Below are 19,782 nucleotides of genomic sequence, written 5' to 3'. Positions count from 1 at the left end.
TTCTTTCTAATCCACTTCTCATTCTCTTCGGGAAGGATTGAGGTCTCTGGAAAATAGGCCAAAAAACTGTTATGGGAACAGCAAGCCCAAATAATGCTCAAGCATTAGGAGGATCTGAGTGCTGAAAGCCACCTCTGTTTTCCTTCCCTCGGCTACGGGGGGCAGGGAAGGGTTCTCAAAGCCGCAACTCCTTTTAGGAGGATTGAGAAGACGTATAAAGGGCCCTGGCTGAGGACTTGCTTCCTCGTTCCACAGTTGGTGCCAGAACTCTCAATCCTCCACTGAGAGAAAATGTCCATCCAGTGAGTATCTCTGGGAGATTTCTTTTAAATGCCATGGTGGGTTGAGGTAAATAGGCTATTTCACGAGCTCCTGAAGAGGATTGATGTCCTGTTTAGGGAAGGCCTGGGTCTTATTGAGGGAGTTTCTTCCTATTTATATATTAAAGCAAATATCTAGAATTCAAGTGGAATCTATGTGACTTAGAATGGACCTCGGAAGCAGCTGTGAGCAGGAGGATTTCAATAAGGCAGACCTGGGCTCCACGTCTCACTCAACCACTTCCCATCGGTATGATTTGGGGCAAATTACTTAACATTTCAAAGTCTAGGTTTCTCCATATATGAGATGAATGTAATAATAGTACTTACCCCATTGTGTTGTTGTGAGATTTAAACGTGCTAATAACATTCAAAGTTGTTTTCAATGATGCATGGCACATAGTAAGTGCTTAATAAAAGATAACTATCATTAGTTATTAGGGAGCTGGTCAGATCTCCCACTCTAAGAAGCTATACAATGGAGCCAAAGTGAGGAGGCAGAAAATAAGCAAAAATATAAAACTATTTATTTAAAAGTACTTGTAGTATTTACTGTTAATGTAAATACTACATTAACAGGTGGTAGGTTTTATGTATATTATATTTTTTTAAAAGCTTTTGGAGATGAGTGAGGATCTGAGATGACAGTAAGAGATGTTGGTATAATACAGGTGAAGAACAAAGGATGAGGTACTGACCCAAAAAGCTGTCTTCTCTAAACTTATAGGAGGGAGAGGGATGAGACTGTCTGTGAGGCAGGAGTACCTGATGGAGTAAGCTGAGAGTATCGACTGGGCAGCATAATTGCATGGGATGGACTATGTTAAGAAGAGAAGTGACAGCAGCAGGTTTGGTTGATTTATCTTCCGAACTATGGGAAACTGCAGAGGGCAGGACTAAGTCCACTGTGACATTAAAAAGGAGGTCAATTCTAACATTAAAGAAGGAGCGCTGACCTGGGCCCCTCTTGCAAACCTGAGCATGTTTTTATCCCCCAAGCACCATGTGCTCCCTTGGCAGAAGCTGGACTGGTAGGGTGACTTGGCCTTGAGCCAGAGAGCACCGTTTGTCCCTGAACCCTGCTACTGCCTCCATGGACTTCTGTGAGTATTCACAGGGGCTTCTCCCTTGGGATTCCACATTTCAGAGTCGAGCATCCTGCTGGTGGTTACAAGAAACTGTATGAAACTGTGGAAGAACTCTCCTCGCCAGTCACAGCTCATGTTACAGGTGGGTCTCACTGATCTTGGAGTTGTCCTCTCTTTGTCTTCAAGATGTCTCTTCTCTTCCTTCTTATTCATTGGCACCTCTCCTTACTGGCTCCCCTCAGGGCTACAGAAGGGAATTTGGAAGTTCAAGAATTCTTTACCCAGGATCCAGTTCTTCTCATTTACCATTTACAGTGGGGCCTTGACTTACGAGTGTCCTGACTAACGAGTTTTTTGAGATACCAGCTGTCTCTTGGTGGATTTTTTGCATTGAGTTGATAGAGTAATTTGAGTTAACGACCTCCTTAACGAGCTCGGTCTCGGAATAAATTAAACTCGTAAGTCAGGGCCCCACTGTATTTATTTCTCCAATGTAGAAAAAATGCTACCTAACTGGAATTCCTTGAGGATTAGGACTATACCTTTGTCATTTTTAAATCATCAGTGCATAGCTCAGTGCCTGGCAGATAGTAGAGGCCCTATAAAAATATCTGCTCTGTCAGTGTCTGGATAAATGAGGACCTGCTGACCAGCATCTGGAAATACTACATTAACAGGTGGTAGGTTTTATGTATATTATATCAGAAGAGTCTTGTTTCTGGAGCCAGGCAAATATAGGCACTAATGGCAGCGTTTTCATTGTAGTAGCTGTGGATCCTACAGGTTACTTAAACTTTCTGAGCCTCAATTCTCTCACCGACCAAAGACCAAATTTTACCTCATGGGGATGTTGTAAAGATGAAATGAGCTAGTGTAACTAGAAAGATCCACCCAGTATCTGAGACAGAGTGATCAACAGGTGGTAGGTAGTACTGTTGTTATCACTATCTAAAGATATTATATAACCCATAGAGCATACTTGTTTGGACATGGTGTCATGAGAAGGGCCAAAGCTTGGGCAAGTCTCTTTTCTCCAAGTTTCCTCTTCTGTAAATTAGAAGGAATGAGCCAAACACTCTAAACCAGATTCTGATGCTAACAATCTAGGTTCTGGCAATTATATTAATGCTGTGCCTTTTAGTTGAGCCACACCTTCTTAAAAATTTTACCAGAAATATAAATCTTTATCAAATAGGTTGCTAAGATTGAGCTGCAGAAAATAATTTGTTTGCTAAAAAAATAAAAGCATTGGTAAGGATTAAGCAAACATTTCCAAATACTGCACTTTTCAAGGGCTAAAAGGGCATGAGTGTAATTGGTTAAACTGAAAGGCCTTAAGGTCTTTGTTGTGTGCCCCTGGTGTGCAGAGGAGAACACCGAGGCCTGGAGATGTCACCTGGCAAATCCTGAACCAGAACCCAGGTCTCTAACCCCCAGCCCTGTGCAGTTTCTGCTACAGAAGGTTGGCCTTCACCTGGACAGTAGCACATACCCTTGAAAGAATATAGCTCTAGATTTTAAAAGGCCAATATTCTTATTGTAGCATTTCAATGATTTTTTTCTATAGGCCCATCATTTTTAGTGTTTTGATCTCTGCTCTCAATCCATCCTTCCTACCCCTACTGTATCAAATTATATCAAGAAATTTGAAATTCTTAAAAATAAAATGTTGGAAAAAGGTAAATGTATTGGTATCTGGGGAAATCTGTTAGGCAGAGATCCCTATTTCCCTCAAGATGCTTTTCCCTGTCTCCTTCCAACCAGTTACTCAAACTCTGAGGCATTGCCACATTCTCTCCTACGTGGTCTCCTAGAGAAAAGAGAATTGATCCACAGGCATTTCCTACGTGCTGCCCAGCCTGAGAGCTGGGAATGAAAATCACTGCCAGCTTTATAAACAATCACTGCCCAACGAGGTTGCTAATATAATCCCTGTGCCTGACCAGGGACAATCCAGCCAAGGGCAGGAGAAAGAAGCAATGTTCTGTGTTTCACGTTCGTCACAGGCAGGATCCCCTTCTGGCTCACCGGCAGCCTCCTCCGATGCGGGCCTGGACTCTTTGAAGTTGGATCTGAGCCATTTTACCACCTGTTTGATGGGCAAGCCCTCCTGCACAAGTTTGACTTTAAAGAGGGACATGTCACATACCACAGAAGGTAAAGAAATGCTAGGCCCCACTCCCCCTACTAAGGGTGGGGCCTAGCTCAGCTCCTCCTCCCTTGGGCTTTTCAACCTCCCAAAAGGGGACTTATATACTCACTTTCTCTCAGACTCCACTTGGGCCAATGCATCTGCATGGACACCTGGGAGCTGTGCGATGGGATAAAGAAGAAACTAAGAACTAGGCCTTTGGGGTTCAACATGTCTGGCTTCAAATCCTATATCTACCTTTTACAACCATTGGAAAGATGTTACTATCTAACTGTTGGCTTTGTCATCTCTAAAATGGGAGATCATAGAATCTACTTCAGGGTTCATTATAAGGAATAAATAAGAACACAGTGCCTAGCACATAGGAGTATTCAGTAATAACAATATTATAGTTATTATTATTAGATCATCAGTTCTCTTTATCCCCCCCCCCCTTTTTATCATCAAAAAGGCCACAGGGAAGGAGAGAGGGGTTTCACAAAGGAGGTAAGGACCTAATATCTGGTGATGATACAAAAAAAGAGAAGTTTTCTAAAAATAGGAGATTGTTGCTTAAAAGGCTTGATGGTCTAAGCCAGGGGTAGGGAACATTTTTTCTGCCAAGGGCCATTTAGATATTTATAACATCATTTACAGGCTATACAAAATCATCAATTTAAAAATTAGCCTGCAGAGGCAGCTGATCAATAATTCTCTGTCACTGATGTTTCTATCTCTCCCTCCCTCTCCTTTCCTCTCTGAAATCAATCAAAAAAGTATATTTTAAAAAAATTAACCTGCTATTTTTGGTCAAACATTTAATTAACTCATCCCTAATGCCTTGGCAGGACCAGACCAAATGACTTCATGGAGCTTATATAGCCCATGGGCCAGACGTTCCCCACCCCTGGCCTAAGCCATCACTCCAGGAAGCACCCACTAACACCACAACAAATAATTTGTCTTATGCTTTAATATTCTCACCTGTTAGTGGCTTTGTTGATAATCACAGACATCAGGCATTCTAAAGGGACATCGAAAGGGAGAGTAAATGGAGGTTTTAAGTAGTCAGGATGACTTGGACTATAATAAAAGAAACTGATCAGGTCAAGCAAAATTTATCTATGAAAAAGCATGCTTTGGAGGTCAGACAAAGCTTTCATGTGCCTTCTAAAGACCTTAGTATTTTTTTTTCCTATTCATGACTGTGTTTCTTCATCTATGCAATTCTAAACACTTACTCTATGGATTGGAGGAAGGGTAAAATTAGATTTCCATCGGCTCTCCACAAGAGAAATCCCAGGCACTGTATGCCATCTAGTCTGGGATATGGTTCAGGTGGTCTGCCTGCGCAAGAGACTGGATTGAAGAGATCCCAAATTTTAAAAGTAGCAAAATAAACTTTAAAATTGAAGAAAAACACAAGAGGGACAAGAAATAGTTTGAAAGGAATATAATCCAGCATACCATGCCCTGTCTTTCCCACTGAGTGTAGGTTGATGGGTTATAGGCTACAGGACATCATAGGTCTTACGTCAACTACCATGGGGGCTGCGTGGTGTGATAAGGAAAATGCATGTTTTCCATATCTGGCCAACTTGAATTGTAATCCAGCTCTGCCACAAATGCCAATCACTTACCTTCTCTGAGCTGTGAGTTCTGCATCTGTCACTGTGAGATTTGTAAGGCATACATGTAAGCTCATGGCACCCTTTGGTCCCTAGGAGAAAGTGACCTGACAATACTCTTCATTCTTTATGTTGTGGATTTATTACTCTGACTCCGTAAGGACAGCATGACCGTTCTAAGATCCACCTGGACCACACTGATTGCCCCTGTCTATGACCCTTTCCCATGTTTTAATGTCCTTCAGGTTCATCCGCACTGATGCTTACGTACGGGCAATGACTGAGAAAAGGATCGTCATAACAGAATTTGGCACCTGTGCTTTCCCAGATCCCTGCAAGAATATATTTTCCAGGTTAGTGACACCTAACTGCATGTTATTAAAGACATTTTACACTAGCCCCCTTTCTCTCATGGTTAAAAGTTACTAGATCAAAAATACCATTTGCTTCTGCAGGTTTTTTTCTTACTTTCGAGGAGTAGAGATTACTGACAATGCCCTGGTTAATATCTACCCAGTGGGGGAAGATTACTATGCCTGCACAGAGACCAACTTCATCACAAAGATTAATCCTGAGACCTTGGAGACAATTAAGCAGGTAGGATACAGTGTTCAGGTGGCACTGCCCAAGAATTTAGAATTGCAGCTTAGAATTAAAATTAAATCAACTGTGCAATTTGGTAGGAAGAACATGAGAGCTTGCCTGGCTGGTGTGACTAAGTGGTTGGGTGTCGACCTCCTGGTTCAATTCCTGGTCATAACATATGCCTGGGCTTCGGACTCAATTCCCAGTAGGGGGTGTGCAGGAGGCAGCCAATCAATGATTCTCTCTCATCATTGATGTTTCTATCTCTCTCTTCCTCTCTGAAATCAATAAATAAATATTTTTTAAAGAAAGAAAGTCAGACAAATTTTCAAATTCTTGCTTTGTCATCAACTACTAGCTATGTGACATAGGGCAAACTTTTATTTCTTCATCTATGACATTTGAAAAACTTACTATATGGGTTGAAATAAAACTGTATAAAATGCCTAACATTCACTCGTTCATTTGTGGGACACTATTTTTCAGTCCCTGACATGTACCAGAACATATGCTGGGTGCAGATACATCAGTGTGTGAAAAAACATGGTCCCTGCCCTCACTGGCTTTTATAGGCTAGCATGAACCTGGCACATATTGGGTATTGGGTATTCAAAAAAATTATAGCTATTAATGTTGAAAACCCTGCTATTCATGATTTTAGACAAGTATGATGCACCTATTTGCCCCTTATAGATACTTCTTATTAGAAATGAAGCTATATTTTAAATGAAATAGCATAGAGAAAAAGATCAACAATAGTAGAGACAAATTTTGCTGACAACTTAGACAATCTCAATGCAGCATTCAATAAAATAGATCCACATTTTCAACCAATATTTATTAAGATGTAACTATTTGAAAGCATTGTACTTGTCTTTAGAAAGTTTAACATCTTGTTGGAGAAATCAAACAAATATGCAACTTAACTCTAATAGGGACACATAATGTGATGAGTCCTTTAGGAGAAGGAAAACCTTCCATGAAAGCAGGAAGAAGAAAGAGATTACTTCTGGCAGTAGTTGGAGGATATAAGGTGGTGCAGATTAAGGAAGATTAAAAAGCTTGCATTTGAGTTAGAAGTTAAAGAGGAGAAACTTCAGTGAATTTGAAAAAAGAACATTTCAGGTAAAGGGAGTAACATAATCAAAGGCATAGTGGTGGGAAAAGAAAGGATATGTTCATGGAAATGAAAGAATAATTAATTTGACTAGATTGGCAGTATTTCTCAATGGAGAAGCCAGTGGCATTGAGTGGGAGATAATTCATCGTTGTGGGGATTGTCCCCCCACATGCAAAGGTTTGGCATTCCTGGTCCCATCCACTGAATACCAGTCATGTCCTGAATCAATGGGAAAACCCAAATGTTCCTCAACATTTCCAATTCTCCCCCTGGAGGCAATATCACTTTCAGTTAAGAACTAGTGAAGAGCATGCAATGTCAAGGGTAGGGTGAAACTAAAAGTTTGAATAATGGACAAAAATATGTAGTAAGTTATGAAGCTACTGAAAGTTTTCACACAGAAAAGTGATATAAGCAGACCTGTGTTTTGGGATATTTAATCTGCCATGTATAAGCTATATGGTAGGGCAAGAGAGATAAAAGAGCTAGGAGATCAGTTAGGTGGAATTCAAAACCAGAAATGTAGTGTAGTAAGAATAGAAAGGAAAAATAGTTCCAACCCTGGATCTCATTGTCACAAGCTGATTAATAACTCCCAACAGACTATTTACAAAGACTTAACATACTCTCAATGGCTCTTTCTTATTTTTGATGTATGTTTGTAATCACCTGTGTGTAGATCACTCAGAGAAGAACTGGAGGGGACTCTGATAGTGAATCTGTATTCCAACTGTCATGGTCATTTAACTGGAAATACAAAGTTCATGATATGGCTCCAGAATAGACTTTATTAGAGGTCAGGTTCCATTGTGAATAGTGTTGTATCCTGACTTCATGTAAAAATTTAAGTTTTAGGAGTTGAAGTTTTGTTTACTATTACTGAAATAGCATCCTAATCAGTGCCTTTGCTTCCTGCCGGATTTCTTATGGTAAATACAACTTCCTTACTTCAATAGAAGCAATTTTTTTTTTCTAAAATGCAAGTATGAATGTGTTACTCCATGTAGGGCACCCATAGTTTCCAAGATGAAATCCAAACAAGGGCCTTTGTGGCTAATTTCCCCTCCTCCATTCATGCCCTTCATGACTGCGTGTTGAACGATTAGAAGTCTCCAAACAGCACATGCTGTTTCACAACTCTGGGCCTGCACGTTGGGGTTCCAGCTCCCTGGAACACAATGTCATCCTTGTCCACCTGAATCACTTTTATTCATCTTTCAAGCATTAGTTGGAAGCTCTGCCTAACCTCCTGGTCTGGGTGGGCCAGATGGCCTTTCTCTATAGGTACCATTTTACACTTACAGCACTGTCTGTATGCCAGCTTATTGTCCCAACACAGTGCTGTCAAAAAGAACTTTCTACAGTGAAGGCAAACTCTGTGTCTGCATTGTCCAAGTGCTATTGTGCACTTGAAATGTGGCTAATGTGACTGAGGAACTGAATTTGAAGTTTTATCTACTTATAATTAATTTATATTTAAATTATTACATGTGGCTACAATATTGGACAGCAAAAGTCTAGACTGAAATCCTTGAAAGCATGGACCATCTCTGTTTTTTTTTAGATCCTGGCACGGTGCCTGGTATATAAGAGAAGCTCAAAGAGTATTTAATGAATGGTGAATGAATGAATGAATGAATGAATTGGCTATTAGTGAAGTAAAGATGCTAAAAACTCCCTATTTTTAAAAGATATTCTCCTAGTCAAATAGAAAAAAAATTGGTTAGATAAATATACACTCCATCAATTATTCATTCAATAAATTTTTACTGAGCAGGTCCCAGGTAGAAATTCTAGTGCTGATTTTGCCAACATGTGGCTCTGTGTCCTTGAACAAGTTGCTTAACCTCTCTGGGACCTCTGTCTCTCCTGTAAATTGAGAGTTTTGTGCAGGATTTGTGGTTCTGGATTTCTTATGAGACTTCAAATTGAATTAAAGTGTAAATCCTCTCTCTAAAAATATTTGCATTTCATTCCAGGAGGTTCATGGTTCCCCTGAAATCTATTTAGGTTAAGACTTTCTATACTAGATGAATCCTGGGGTTCCTTCCAATTCCAGTTTCATACTCTGTGCTATAACCTGGATTTGAGATTTAGGTTATAACATACAAAACTGCTATTTTTATAAAATTAGAATTATTAGATATCAGCAATTTCATACAATTTATCTAATACAATGAAGGGGACTATAAAGAAATCCCAGGATTCAAATTTATCATTGTTTGAGGACAACCTGCATGTGCAAAAGGAAAATAACTAACTGGAGCAGTGTATGGTATACGTCAATTAAAGAGCACAGCCAGGGAGAACTCCAAGATTTCAGAGGCACATGGGGTCAGCATGGGGATCAGAGGAGAGCTCTGCACTGAAGATGGGAATTCAAGCAGACTTCAGAGAGGGTAGGACCCAGAGAGACAGAAGGAAAGAGGAAGTGCACTTAGGGTGAGGGTGCAAGAAGTAATGATGAGGTCAGAACTAGGGACCAAAGGTGTACATAATCTTTCTCTTAACATGGATGGCATTTGCTCTCCCTCCATAGGTTGATCTTTGCAACTATGTCTCCATCAATGGAGCCACAGCTCACCCCCACATTGAAAGTGATGGCACTGTGTACAACATTGGTAACTGCTTCGGGAAAAATTTTTCAATTGCCTACAATATTGTAAAGATCCCTCCACTACAAGCAGGTCAGTTTACCAATTTGATTCCTCTTGAAACAAGTATCTATATTGTATGGAAGTTACTGAAAATACTGGATGCCAGATCAAAATGTTAGAATAGCACAATATGCAGTTAAATTACTCTCCAATTTCAGGACAACTGCACTCACCCCTACCCTACCAATGGCCAAGGGCACAATAGCAGGAAATGACAACTTGAAAAGACAGAAAGCAAATGGCCAAGTTCTATTTCTGCACTGTGTCAAAGATGTAGTGTATATGCAGACTTGGTTACATAAGATTTGGAACCAAGTGTAGCAAACATTTATTAGGCATTTATTCATGTGCCAACTGAAATTAAATTTTTATTCAAACGTATGCATCTGCATAATAACATACACCCATTTATGAGAATGTACTATTTTGTGTATGTTTAACTCACAAGACTACAAACAAACCTATTGACTCATATTAATATAATAGCTAAAGAATATTAAAAGAGAAGAGAGAGTACTCTTTAGAATTTTCTATTCATCTTCCATTCATTGTCAGAAATTTGATAACCATCTTGATGACAGAATTATATGAATATATATAGATTTTTGTTTAGTATTGCTTAGATAGTTCTCAAAGTGTAATCCCACCAGCAGCAGCACCTGGGAACCGGTTAGAACTATGAATCTTGAGTCTCACTCAAACCAACTGAATAATTCTGGGAGTGGGGCCCCAATAACATTTTTAAGAAGTCCTTTATAGGATTTTGATATACAGTAAGGTTTTGAAGACTACTCACTTAGTAGTAAGTGAACTTCAGTGTGCATAATAATTACTGTGCCAGGCTATTGACACAATCCAAGATATTCGCCACTCCGTAGGCCAGTGGTTCTCACCCTGTGGGTCGCGACCCCTTTGGGGGTCGAATGACCCTTTCACAGGGGTCGCCCAAGACCATCGGAACACACATATATAATTACATATTGTTTTTGTGATTAATCACTATGCTTTAATTATGTTCAATTTGTAACAATGAAACTGGGGGTCACCACAACATGAGGAACTGTATTAAAGGGTCGCGGCATTAGGAAGGTTGAGAACCACTGCCGTAGGCATTATTGTGAAAGGCTGTGACCATGCTAAACTTGTGGTAAGTCCCCTGACTTAGAACTCCCTCCAGGTGTAAGACGGGACTCCACTGTACTCTGCCTGCCACACTGTGGAAGTGCACTTTCCCAAATCCGCTGCTATTTGGATTTTCCTGAGCGATTGCAGCTTCACATGAAATTTCGCTAAGAAATGCCAATGACTAAGGAAATGAACATAAGCTCTGAAAAAATCAAGATCTTAAAATGTATTTCTTTACTCGCATAAGATGTTCTATGTGCTTTGTATTTTTAAAAAAGAAAAAAGAAAGGCTGGCTGTTCCAAAGCCTTTTAAAACCACTTTATTTCAGACAAAGAAGATCCAATAAGCAAGTCAGAAGTCGTTGTACAATTCCCCTGCAGTGAACGATTCAAGCCATCTTACGTCCATAGGTAACTTGAAGGGCTGCTCTGGATCTTCAGGAAAACTTAATTTTAAATATCTGCTTTGCCTCTCTTTTATACCAATCCTGATTACATTATCTTGAAGAAACCTAAATGTAAACATAATTAATGTCACATGGCTACTGTCTATTCCAGTAACTGAGCACACTCATGTATACACATTTCTTTGTGGTTCGAGAATATGTCTGTCCCACTCACAAGTCCATTTGTGTTTCTGAACAGTTTTGGCTTGACTCCCAACTACATTGTTTTTGTGGAGACACCAGTCAAAATTAACCTGTTCAAGTTCCTCTCTTCATGGAGTCTTTGGGGAGCCAACTACATGGATTGTTTTGAGTCCAATGAAACCATGGGAGTAAGTCCTACATTTATTTGTCAGGTTTATGATGCTGAAGAAGGTGTGCTTCATAATACACTCTTTTTTCCTTATTAAATGCATCAAAATATTTTTTTCTCATGTTCAAGGTGTGGCTTCATGTCGCTGACAAAAAAAGAAGAAAGTATCTCAATAACAAATACAGGACCTCTCCTTTTAACCTTTTCCACCACATCAATACCTATGAAGACAATGAGTTTCTGATTGTGGATCTCTGTTGCTGGAAAGGGTAAGAAAGGACAGTGGATAAATGTTACATCTCTAGTTGCTCCTGGAAATTAGGGGCCTTTTTTTTTTTTTTTTTTTTTTTATAAAAGATGCTTCTCTCAATAGTTAACCTAAATTACATTCTAAAAGGTAAGAAGTATACTTTAAGTTTTAAGACATCATTGAAAAAAGCTGTAGATAGTTTAGGTAAGCAGAAACACAAACTGAACATCAAAACCATGGTTACTGATTTAAAACGCATCAGGTCCATGAACCAGACCTGAAAAGATAAGGTTCTGTGAACTGATATGTGAACTTAAAATCAACTTCACTTAAACTTGACAAGATTCCTTAAGGGACCTTGAACTCCGCCTATCCTGGGTTTGGGAGAAAGAGGCACGCTTTCTTCAAATTAGCCAGATCACTAAAGACAGTAGTGCCTAAAGTCACAGACAGATGGGAATTGAGAAGTGGAACAGAAAGTGTCAAGCTGATGTTATTTAAGTATATCCAGGAGGCAGGTTTCTTTCTTACCCCATCTTGTGTGGGCAGAAAAAATAAATGGCTTTAATATACCTGGGTCACTAGCAGTATCCAGGTTGGGAAATAAAGAACAGGCAGGCTTTTAAATAGATGGAATGTCTCTCTGAAATTATTTGTAATTATGTGTGCTCATGTTTGACTCCTTATCTTGGCAGATTTGAATTTGTTTATAATTACTTATACTTAGCCAATTTACGTGAGAACTGGGAAGAGGTGAAGAAAAATGCCAGCAAGGCTCCCCAGCCTGAAGTTAGAAGATATGTACTTCCTTTGAATATTGACAAGGTAACTATCCTCCACATAGATTTCAGATAGAACCAGAATATTATACAAAATCCATTCCTCTATTTGCTCCTCATCTCTCATCCCCTTCCCTATCCTGAAAATCCTCCACCATTTCCTCTTAATTCATAATATATCACCATCCTCTTCTCAAATGTTCCCTCCACCTTCTATCTTTAGAAAAATCTGATTCCCAAAAACCTTGTTCTCCTCAGCAGTAATTTCCAGGGGAGGTGGTTTCTCCTGCAACCCTTGCACCATGGGGTCTGAAATTGGGGTAAGGGGTCCCCTTTGTTCCACTTTGTTGCTTTCAAACCATTGTTTCTTCCATCTATCCTTAAAATCTCCCAATTTTTTAAAAAAATACATTTTTATTTATTTCAGAGAGGAAGAAATAGGGGGAGAGGTATAGAAACTATCAATAATGAGAGCGAATAATTGATCATCTGCCTCCTGCATGCCCCCTACCAGGGAATCAAACTGGGACCTCTGGTTCATAGGTCCATGCTCAACCTCTGAGCTACACTGGCCAGGCTAAAATCTCCTCTTTTTAAATTTCATTTTAGCTCATTATGTGGCCAAGTAGCGTGTGTGTGTGTGTGTGTGTGTGTGTGTGTGTATATATATATATATATATATATATATATATATATATATATTTATATTTCTCATTATTGCTGTCATCTACTAACGACCACTCTCTCTCCCTTCTGATTTAATGTCACACTTCCCAGATCTACAGATCTACTCCTGACTCTCAGGGATTTCAAGATACACATCAGAAGTGATTCCTCCAACAATCTAGCCTTTCAGTTCCTTGACCTCTTCCACTGATCCTGTCTTCCATTCTGTATCAGCCACTCGTTCTTATGGCTTTGACATTGGCATTACCTAGGACTTCTGCGTGCTTCATCTATAATCTTAAATTCATGCGTGACACATTCTGACTACCACCTCTTTCAAAATCACCTGCTCTACTGCAATTCTCACCAGGAACCTTCAATCTCCTACCTTCTTATAATCCTTAACTCTCTTGAGGATTTATCCTTATGCTAAGTGAAGTAAGCCAGTCAGAGAAAGACAAGTATTCTCATTCAATTAAAATTCCATGGTCAATAATTATAAGCATCCTCTTGTATAGATCATTATTTCCTGTGTCTCTTTCTTATTTTATCAAACTCATTTGTCAGAACCACAACCCTAGTTAACATGTTAAATTAAACACCCCACCCACTCTATGCTTATGCCTCTGAGGCTGAAATTAAGTGTTGAAAACACACAATCGTGTTAATTGGTTCGTTTCTAAATACATGACCACAAACCTTACCACAACATTTCCCAACTTCATTTACTCTCCCACTTTCTTAGTTAAATATTTCACACCCTCCTCCCTTCAAACTTCTAACACCTCCCACCTTCACACTCATACTCAGCTGATGGCTCTGCTTCCTCTTTCACTGAAATGAGTGAAGGAAATCAGAAAAGAACGTAGACTTCTGCCACCACATCTACCCACCCACCAGCATCTGTAACTCATACTGAAGTTATCCATCGTCTTATCCAGAACTAGTTGTTCCCATCCTCCCTCACCCACTCAAGGACATCACTCCCCCTCTTTCCCGTAGCATCACTCTTCTCCCCTCTTCATTGGATCACTCTATCATGCTATCATTTTTCCCTCTTACAAAATCTTTCTCTTGACTTCTCTTGCCCCCACCAGCTATTCCCTCATTTCTCTTCTTGTAGACCTCTTCATATTGGAGGGCATCAGAACTCAGCCTTTTGTTCTACCTTTTATTTGTACTTTCACTCCCTTTGTAAAGACTCATGCTTTAAAGCAGCCCAAAATTACTTTTTTAACTTTCCTTTCAACTCATCTTTCCTTTCAACTCATATATGCTACTGCCAATTCCATGTTTCCATTTGGATGTCCAACAGACATAGCAAACTTAACAGGATAAAACCTAAATTTCTCCTCTTCCCCAGCAAAAAATTCACCCCACCTTCAGAAGCCCAGTCCCTTTTGTGACAACCTTTAATTGTTCAGGCCAAATATGTCAGAGTCATGCTTGACTCCTCTATTAATTTCATGTCTCTTCCACCCCATATCCTATATATTAGGAAATCCTCTCGGCTCAACCTTCCATTTCTCACTGACTCCAGTGTTACTAGCCTAGCTTGAACCATTGTTTTCTTTTGACCAGACTACTACAAAACAAACTGGTTTCCCTGAGTCCACTCTTGCAGCCCCCCTCCTCCCAAGTCTCAACAGAACAGCCAGAGCACTGCTAACTTCCTCACCTCCTACCAGTTTTGTCTCAAATGTCACCTTTTCAATGAGGCCCACCCTGACTACCTATTAAAATTACAACTCACCTGCCTTTCACACTTCTGATTCCCCCTTACTCTGCTCTATTTTTTTCTCCCCATATTTATGACATATTATACACTTGTCTATTAATTATATTTATTGTCTATGTCCCCAGACTAGAGTGTAAGCTTCATGAGGACAGAGACTTAATTCTCTGAAATATCCCAAATGCCTAGAATAGAGCCTAGCACAATACATGTACTCAAGTATTTGATACAGATATTACTAAATGAATATATTCTTAGAAAGGGCTTGTGGTATCCATTCCTTTCATAAATATCACATGCATTGGGGATTGGGGAGTGAAAAAAAATCTTAGAAAAAATCTGGTCTAGTAGTTTTCCTATTTTCTTCTTTTTAACAACATAAATGCACAATATTTTCAAACAAAATCAAAATATGCCCTAACTATAAATGAGATGAACACTGTAAATGGATCCCTAAGAGGTGACATCTTCATTGTTATGCAGAGAAATACTTGCTTATTTTTTTCCCAGAGACCCTTCCTCAGAGGCCTTTTTCTTTGAGAACAGTCTCATTTCACAGTTGAGAAGACTGAAGACCTAAGAGGTCATGTGACTTTCCCATTGACACAGGCCCAGACAGCTTTCTCAGTCATGTTCCTGGGCTCTGCTTCCAGAGTTTCTGCACTGTTCCTCCCTACATGTTAACTTAAGTAAAGAGCTCAGGAGACAAAACTCATAAAGACTCCTTCCATGATTTATGGCTCCTTGGTTTTTCTTTCTTGCTTGCTGAGGTTTCTGTTATCCTCTCTCTTAGGCTGACACAGGCAAGAATTTAGTCACACTCCCCAACACCACTGCCACTGCAATTCTGTGCAGTGACGAGACCATCTGGCTGGAACCTGAGGTTCTCTTTGCAGGGCCTCGCCAAGGTGAGATAATGTAGAAGAAAACCTCACATGAGAGGGAACAAATGTTCCATTCAGAGATTAACTGGGTTTTCTTAAGCATGTGCTCTATTTTGTAGCGTTTGAGTTTCCTCAAATCAATTACCAGAAGTATGGTGGGAAACCTTATACTTACACATATGGACTTGGCTTGAACCACTTTGTTCCAGACAGGGTAATGAATCCATCTTACTGGTATTAGAGCAGTACTTTAAGTCACATGCTAGTCAAGTAAAGCATACTGACTGATTGATTTTTTCTTTCTTAACGAACAGCTTTGTAAGTTGAATGTCAAAACTAAAGAAACTTGGGTATGGCAAGAGCCTGATTCCTATCCATCAGAACCCATCTTTGTTTCTCACCCAGAAGCCTTGGAGGAAGATGATGGTAATGAAAGCATTGGATGTGTCTGAACATTCTCTTCTTACTGGAGTTCATGTAGTTAGTTCACTAAGAGGGGAGTCATAGTAATTTTTCCCTAATGTTCAGAAATGATCCTTAATACTACTGAATGTAAATTTCTTTGAAAATAAGTGTAATCTTGTGGTCAGTTTGCCTTGATTACTACTGGAAAAAATGCTAAGGCACCATCTGGTGTCATGATGGACACCAATGCTGCTCTAGATGAGAGAGTGGGGGGGGGGGGGGGAGAAAGAGCAGCATGAATTCTAGGCTTTTGCCTTTCTTGACCTCCATACATTTATAGGGGGGAAAAAAAGAAGTTCTGAGAAAGGAAATTGAGTATTCTTACAGATCAAAGAGAATGAGACTGTGGCTTTGTGGCTCTAGTTTTGTTTATTTCTTTTAGTAAGCTGGGGCTAGAAAGAGACCAGATATACAGCCTATAAAACAGCAACTCAACTACAAACATCAGTCTTAGTTAACTATTAGTTAGCTGGGATGAAATTATGGAAAACCACAGAGAAATGAAAAATAAAGAACTGCGGAGCCATGTCATGTGAAATGAGTTTACACATACAGTCCATCCAGTCAAAACTGCAAAAGGTTTGCTCTCCTTCTGTTTGAAGGAGATAAGTTTCCAGCTAGGTCTTGGAAATTATAGAAATAATATACTTTACTGTTGTCAAAGTCTTTTAGTACACATTTTTTTGTTACAACACTTTTTTTGCAGTAGGTAGAACAAGATGGTATATCTTATGTTACAGATAAGAATACAGATCAATTTATTCAATAAAAATGTAATGAACACTTTCTATGTTCTAATCATTGTAGCAGGCTATCAGGATATGATGGTAGGCAAGACAGATATGGTTACTCCCTTCCTAGAGTTTATAATCTAGGAAACAGGAAGAGTTTAAAAGACCCCTTCAGGGTGGACACATAGTGAGGTGGTGGAAGAGTCAAAACAAAATATTGTCATTTTCTTTTCCTTTTTAAATATGTTTTTACTGATTTCAGAGAGAGAGAAAGGGATAGAAACATCAATGATGAGAGAGAATCATTGATTGGCTGCCTCCTCCACACATGTGCCCTGACTGGGAATTGAACCATGACCTCCTGGTTCATAGGTTGATGTTCAACCACTGACCCACACCGGCCAGTGTGCTGAGCCAGCTCAGTCAAGGGTTCGAAAGCCTGAGTGAGGGCGGCGAATGGATGAAGAAATGACAGACAAAGAGAATAAGCTGGGTCTAGGTAGATCTTCCTGGGCCTGGCTGAGGCCACACAGAGATCCAGAGGCAAGCTGAGCCTTTATTTTATAGCCAGAGGTAAACAAGGTAGTGGTCACCATAGTTACAATGTTCTTGTGAGTTTCACTTGTTTTGGCAGCACTTGCTGCATCTCCTTCAGCCCATGAGCTACCCAGATAAGATCTAGGGAGTGTCATAAGGTCAAGCCTAATTATGCTAAGAGGACTGTGCCCTCTAAGCTGGAACTTGTTTGTGGCTTTGCCAACAGGTCAGTCCAAGGCTTAACCCTATAGCCGTGCCCTACAGGCCAGGCTGTCATTTTCTTTTTACATGTCAATGTAATACCTCCTATATTATTTCAGTTACATTTAATCTATGTCCTTGGGCATTTTTTACAAATTCAACATTACTTTATTTACTTCTGATTAACAGGTGTAGTTCTGAGTGTGGTGGTGAGCCCTGGAACAGGACAAAAGCCTGCTTATCTCCTGATTCTGAATGCCAAGGACTTGAGTGAAGTTGCCAGGGCTGAAGTGGAGATTAACATCCCTGTCACCTTCCATGGACTGTTCAAAACATCCTGAACACATTCTACCAAGATATGTTTCTGATGAAAAAAAACAAGAAAAATATAGTCAGGTCTGCAATCAAATTCTGTTCAGTTTCAGCCTGTTGTATTATATGGTTTTAACTTGCAGACACACACTATTTTGCAATGTTTTCCAGAAAGAACAGAGTTGAGCAAGCAATTACTTCTAAAATCAAGTCTATATTTAGAAAATAAGACTTTCTATGTGAGACAGATCATAACTAAAAATCTCTTTTATATAGTTAGCAATCAAATATAAAATGAATGTGGATTTATTAACCTGTTTTTTATTCCTATTATAAAAGTGTATTTTAGGCATCTATCTGCTCCAATGTATTTTAACATTTAAAAGCCAAAGTGTTCTACACCTGATTGCAGCTCTGCTGAGTCAAGGCGGTATTGTGCAAAAAGGCTTCATTATTAAATGGCAAACCAAACTCTTTTTCAAACTAGGGACAATCATTTAAGAGTAATCATTGTAATTGCATATATGTTATTGCTAAAAGATTTTCAAGCTTTATGAACTTTAACATTTCTGATTAATATAGGCAATTACTACTATTTCTGTGTGTGTGTTTTTTTAATGAGGAAACCTATCTTTAGTCAACAGAGGGCATGCCACCAAATAATATATTAGAGATTATCCACTAAAAGCTTATATAACAACAAAACAATCATATATAGTATTGATTGTACTAGTAATTTTTTGAAAAACAAAGCATAAACTACAATTTCTACTTAAAATCAAAGTGTGGGATACTGTTGGAGGGTTATATAATTTGTTGTCTCTTCTCCTTAATTATATTTAAGCACTTTGCAATCACCTGACTGAAGAGAAAGAGAGAGAAAATATTAAATGATTAGCATTCAGATAGTAATATATTTTAAGCACTTTTGTTGTTGTTGCTTTTATTATTATTCTCCTCTGTTCTACATATTGAAAAAAGGAGATTAACAAAAGATTTTATTCTATATCTTTATTAAGGTGTCTATTTGTGCTCAGAAGTATTACATATCATTGTATTAAGATGATCAGCATTGTGTTTGACTAAGTAAAAATAGTTTGAAGAAACAGACTGACCATAGTACTTGATGCATCCATTTGATTTCTTTGATTATATAAAATATAACAAAATCATGTTTCGAATTACAAATACTCATTTACTTTTCAAAGATAATCTAAAACTACTGAAAAGTGGGAATTATAAAGTAAAGTCATACAGAGCTCATCGAAGTTCAACTACTATTAAGATACGGATATTTGTCTTTTCCATCATTCCTTCCCCACCTGCCCCCTGGATTTTAATGTAATCATTATTTATTTGTGGATAATTCCTAAATAGAACTAGAAATCTCAAGATAGAGAAACAAAAATGCTGAGAACAACATGGAATATGTGACTGTACATAAACATTAGTCCCTTGTTTTTTATCTCTAGGCATGGAACATGAACATAACTGCACAAAGAAAGCTAGTTATCTATTTCTTTTAAAAATGCAGAAAATTACTGAACAAGTACTAAGTTTTAGACTTAGTAAAGAGTCCAAATTTAAGAGAATTCCCAAAATATCTACTTCCTACCCTTGCCAATCCCTCACTGCCTACTTTCCATTTATTTTCCATAAGTAAGTCCTGTCATTTGGTGTGCCTCACCTCCTGTTGCAGGATCCCATTCTGAGCTCTGAGCTCTGTAGATCAATACGGTGTTAAGAAGAGAGAGAGGCAGATCTTACTAAAATAACATTCTACCAATACCATTATACCGAGATTGACAC

General features: G+C 38.9%; 1 protein-coding gene across 3 annotated transcripts; it reads left to right on the top strand.

Annotated features, from left to right (window-relative positions):
* Window positions 1–212: 212 nt before the first annotated feature.
* On the top strand, window positions 213–19,095 carry RPE65 (retinoid isomerohydrolase RPE65). 3 transcript variants are annotated; one of them, XM_070403370.1, is made up of 15 exons: window positions 275–302; window positions 449–570; window positions 1,468–1,550; window positions 3,415–3,565; window positions 5,413–5,520; window positions 5,623–5,764; window positions 9,412–9,559; window positions 10,984–11,065; window positions 11,300–11,432; window positions 11,543–11,682; window positions 12,359–12,488; window positions 15,637–15,751; window positions 15,847–15,941; window positions 16,042–16,153; window positions 17,851–19,095. In XM_070403370.1, the coding sequence occupies exons 2-15, from the start codon at window positions 488–490 to the stop codon at window positions 18,000–18,002; spliced, it is 1,674 nt and encodes a 557-aa protein (XP_070259471.1). In that variant the 5' UTR covers window positions 275–302; window positions 449–487; the 3' UTR covers window positions 18,003–19,095. The 3 variants fall into 3 exon arrangements, with proteins under 3 accessions (XP_070259472.1, XP_070259471.1, XP_070259474.1); XM_070403371.1 differs by lacking the exon at window positions 449–570 and having other exon boundaries at window positions 213–302; XM_070403373.1 differs by lacking the exons at window positions 275–302; window positions 15,637–15,751; window positions 15,847–15,941 and having other exon boundaries at window positions 352–570.
* The last annotated feature ends 687 nt before the right edge of the window (window positions 19,096–19,782 follow it).

Source organism: Myotis yumanensis, unplaced genomic scaffold (genome assembly GCF_028538775.1).
Source record: "Myotis yumanensis isolate MYYU_CA2020_CCGP unplaced genomic scaffold, mMyoYum1.0.hap1 SCAF_2, whole genome shotgun sequence".
NCBI lineage: Eukaryota > Metazoa > Chordata > Mammalia > Chiroptera > Vespertilionidae > Myotis > Myotis yumanensis.
Note: the sequence above shows the minus strand (reverse complement) of the source record. Positions and strands in the feature narration are given on the sequence as shown.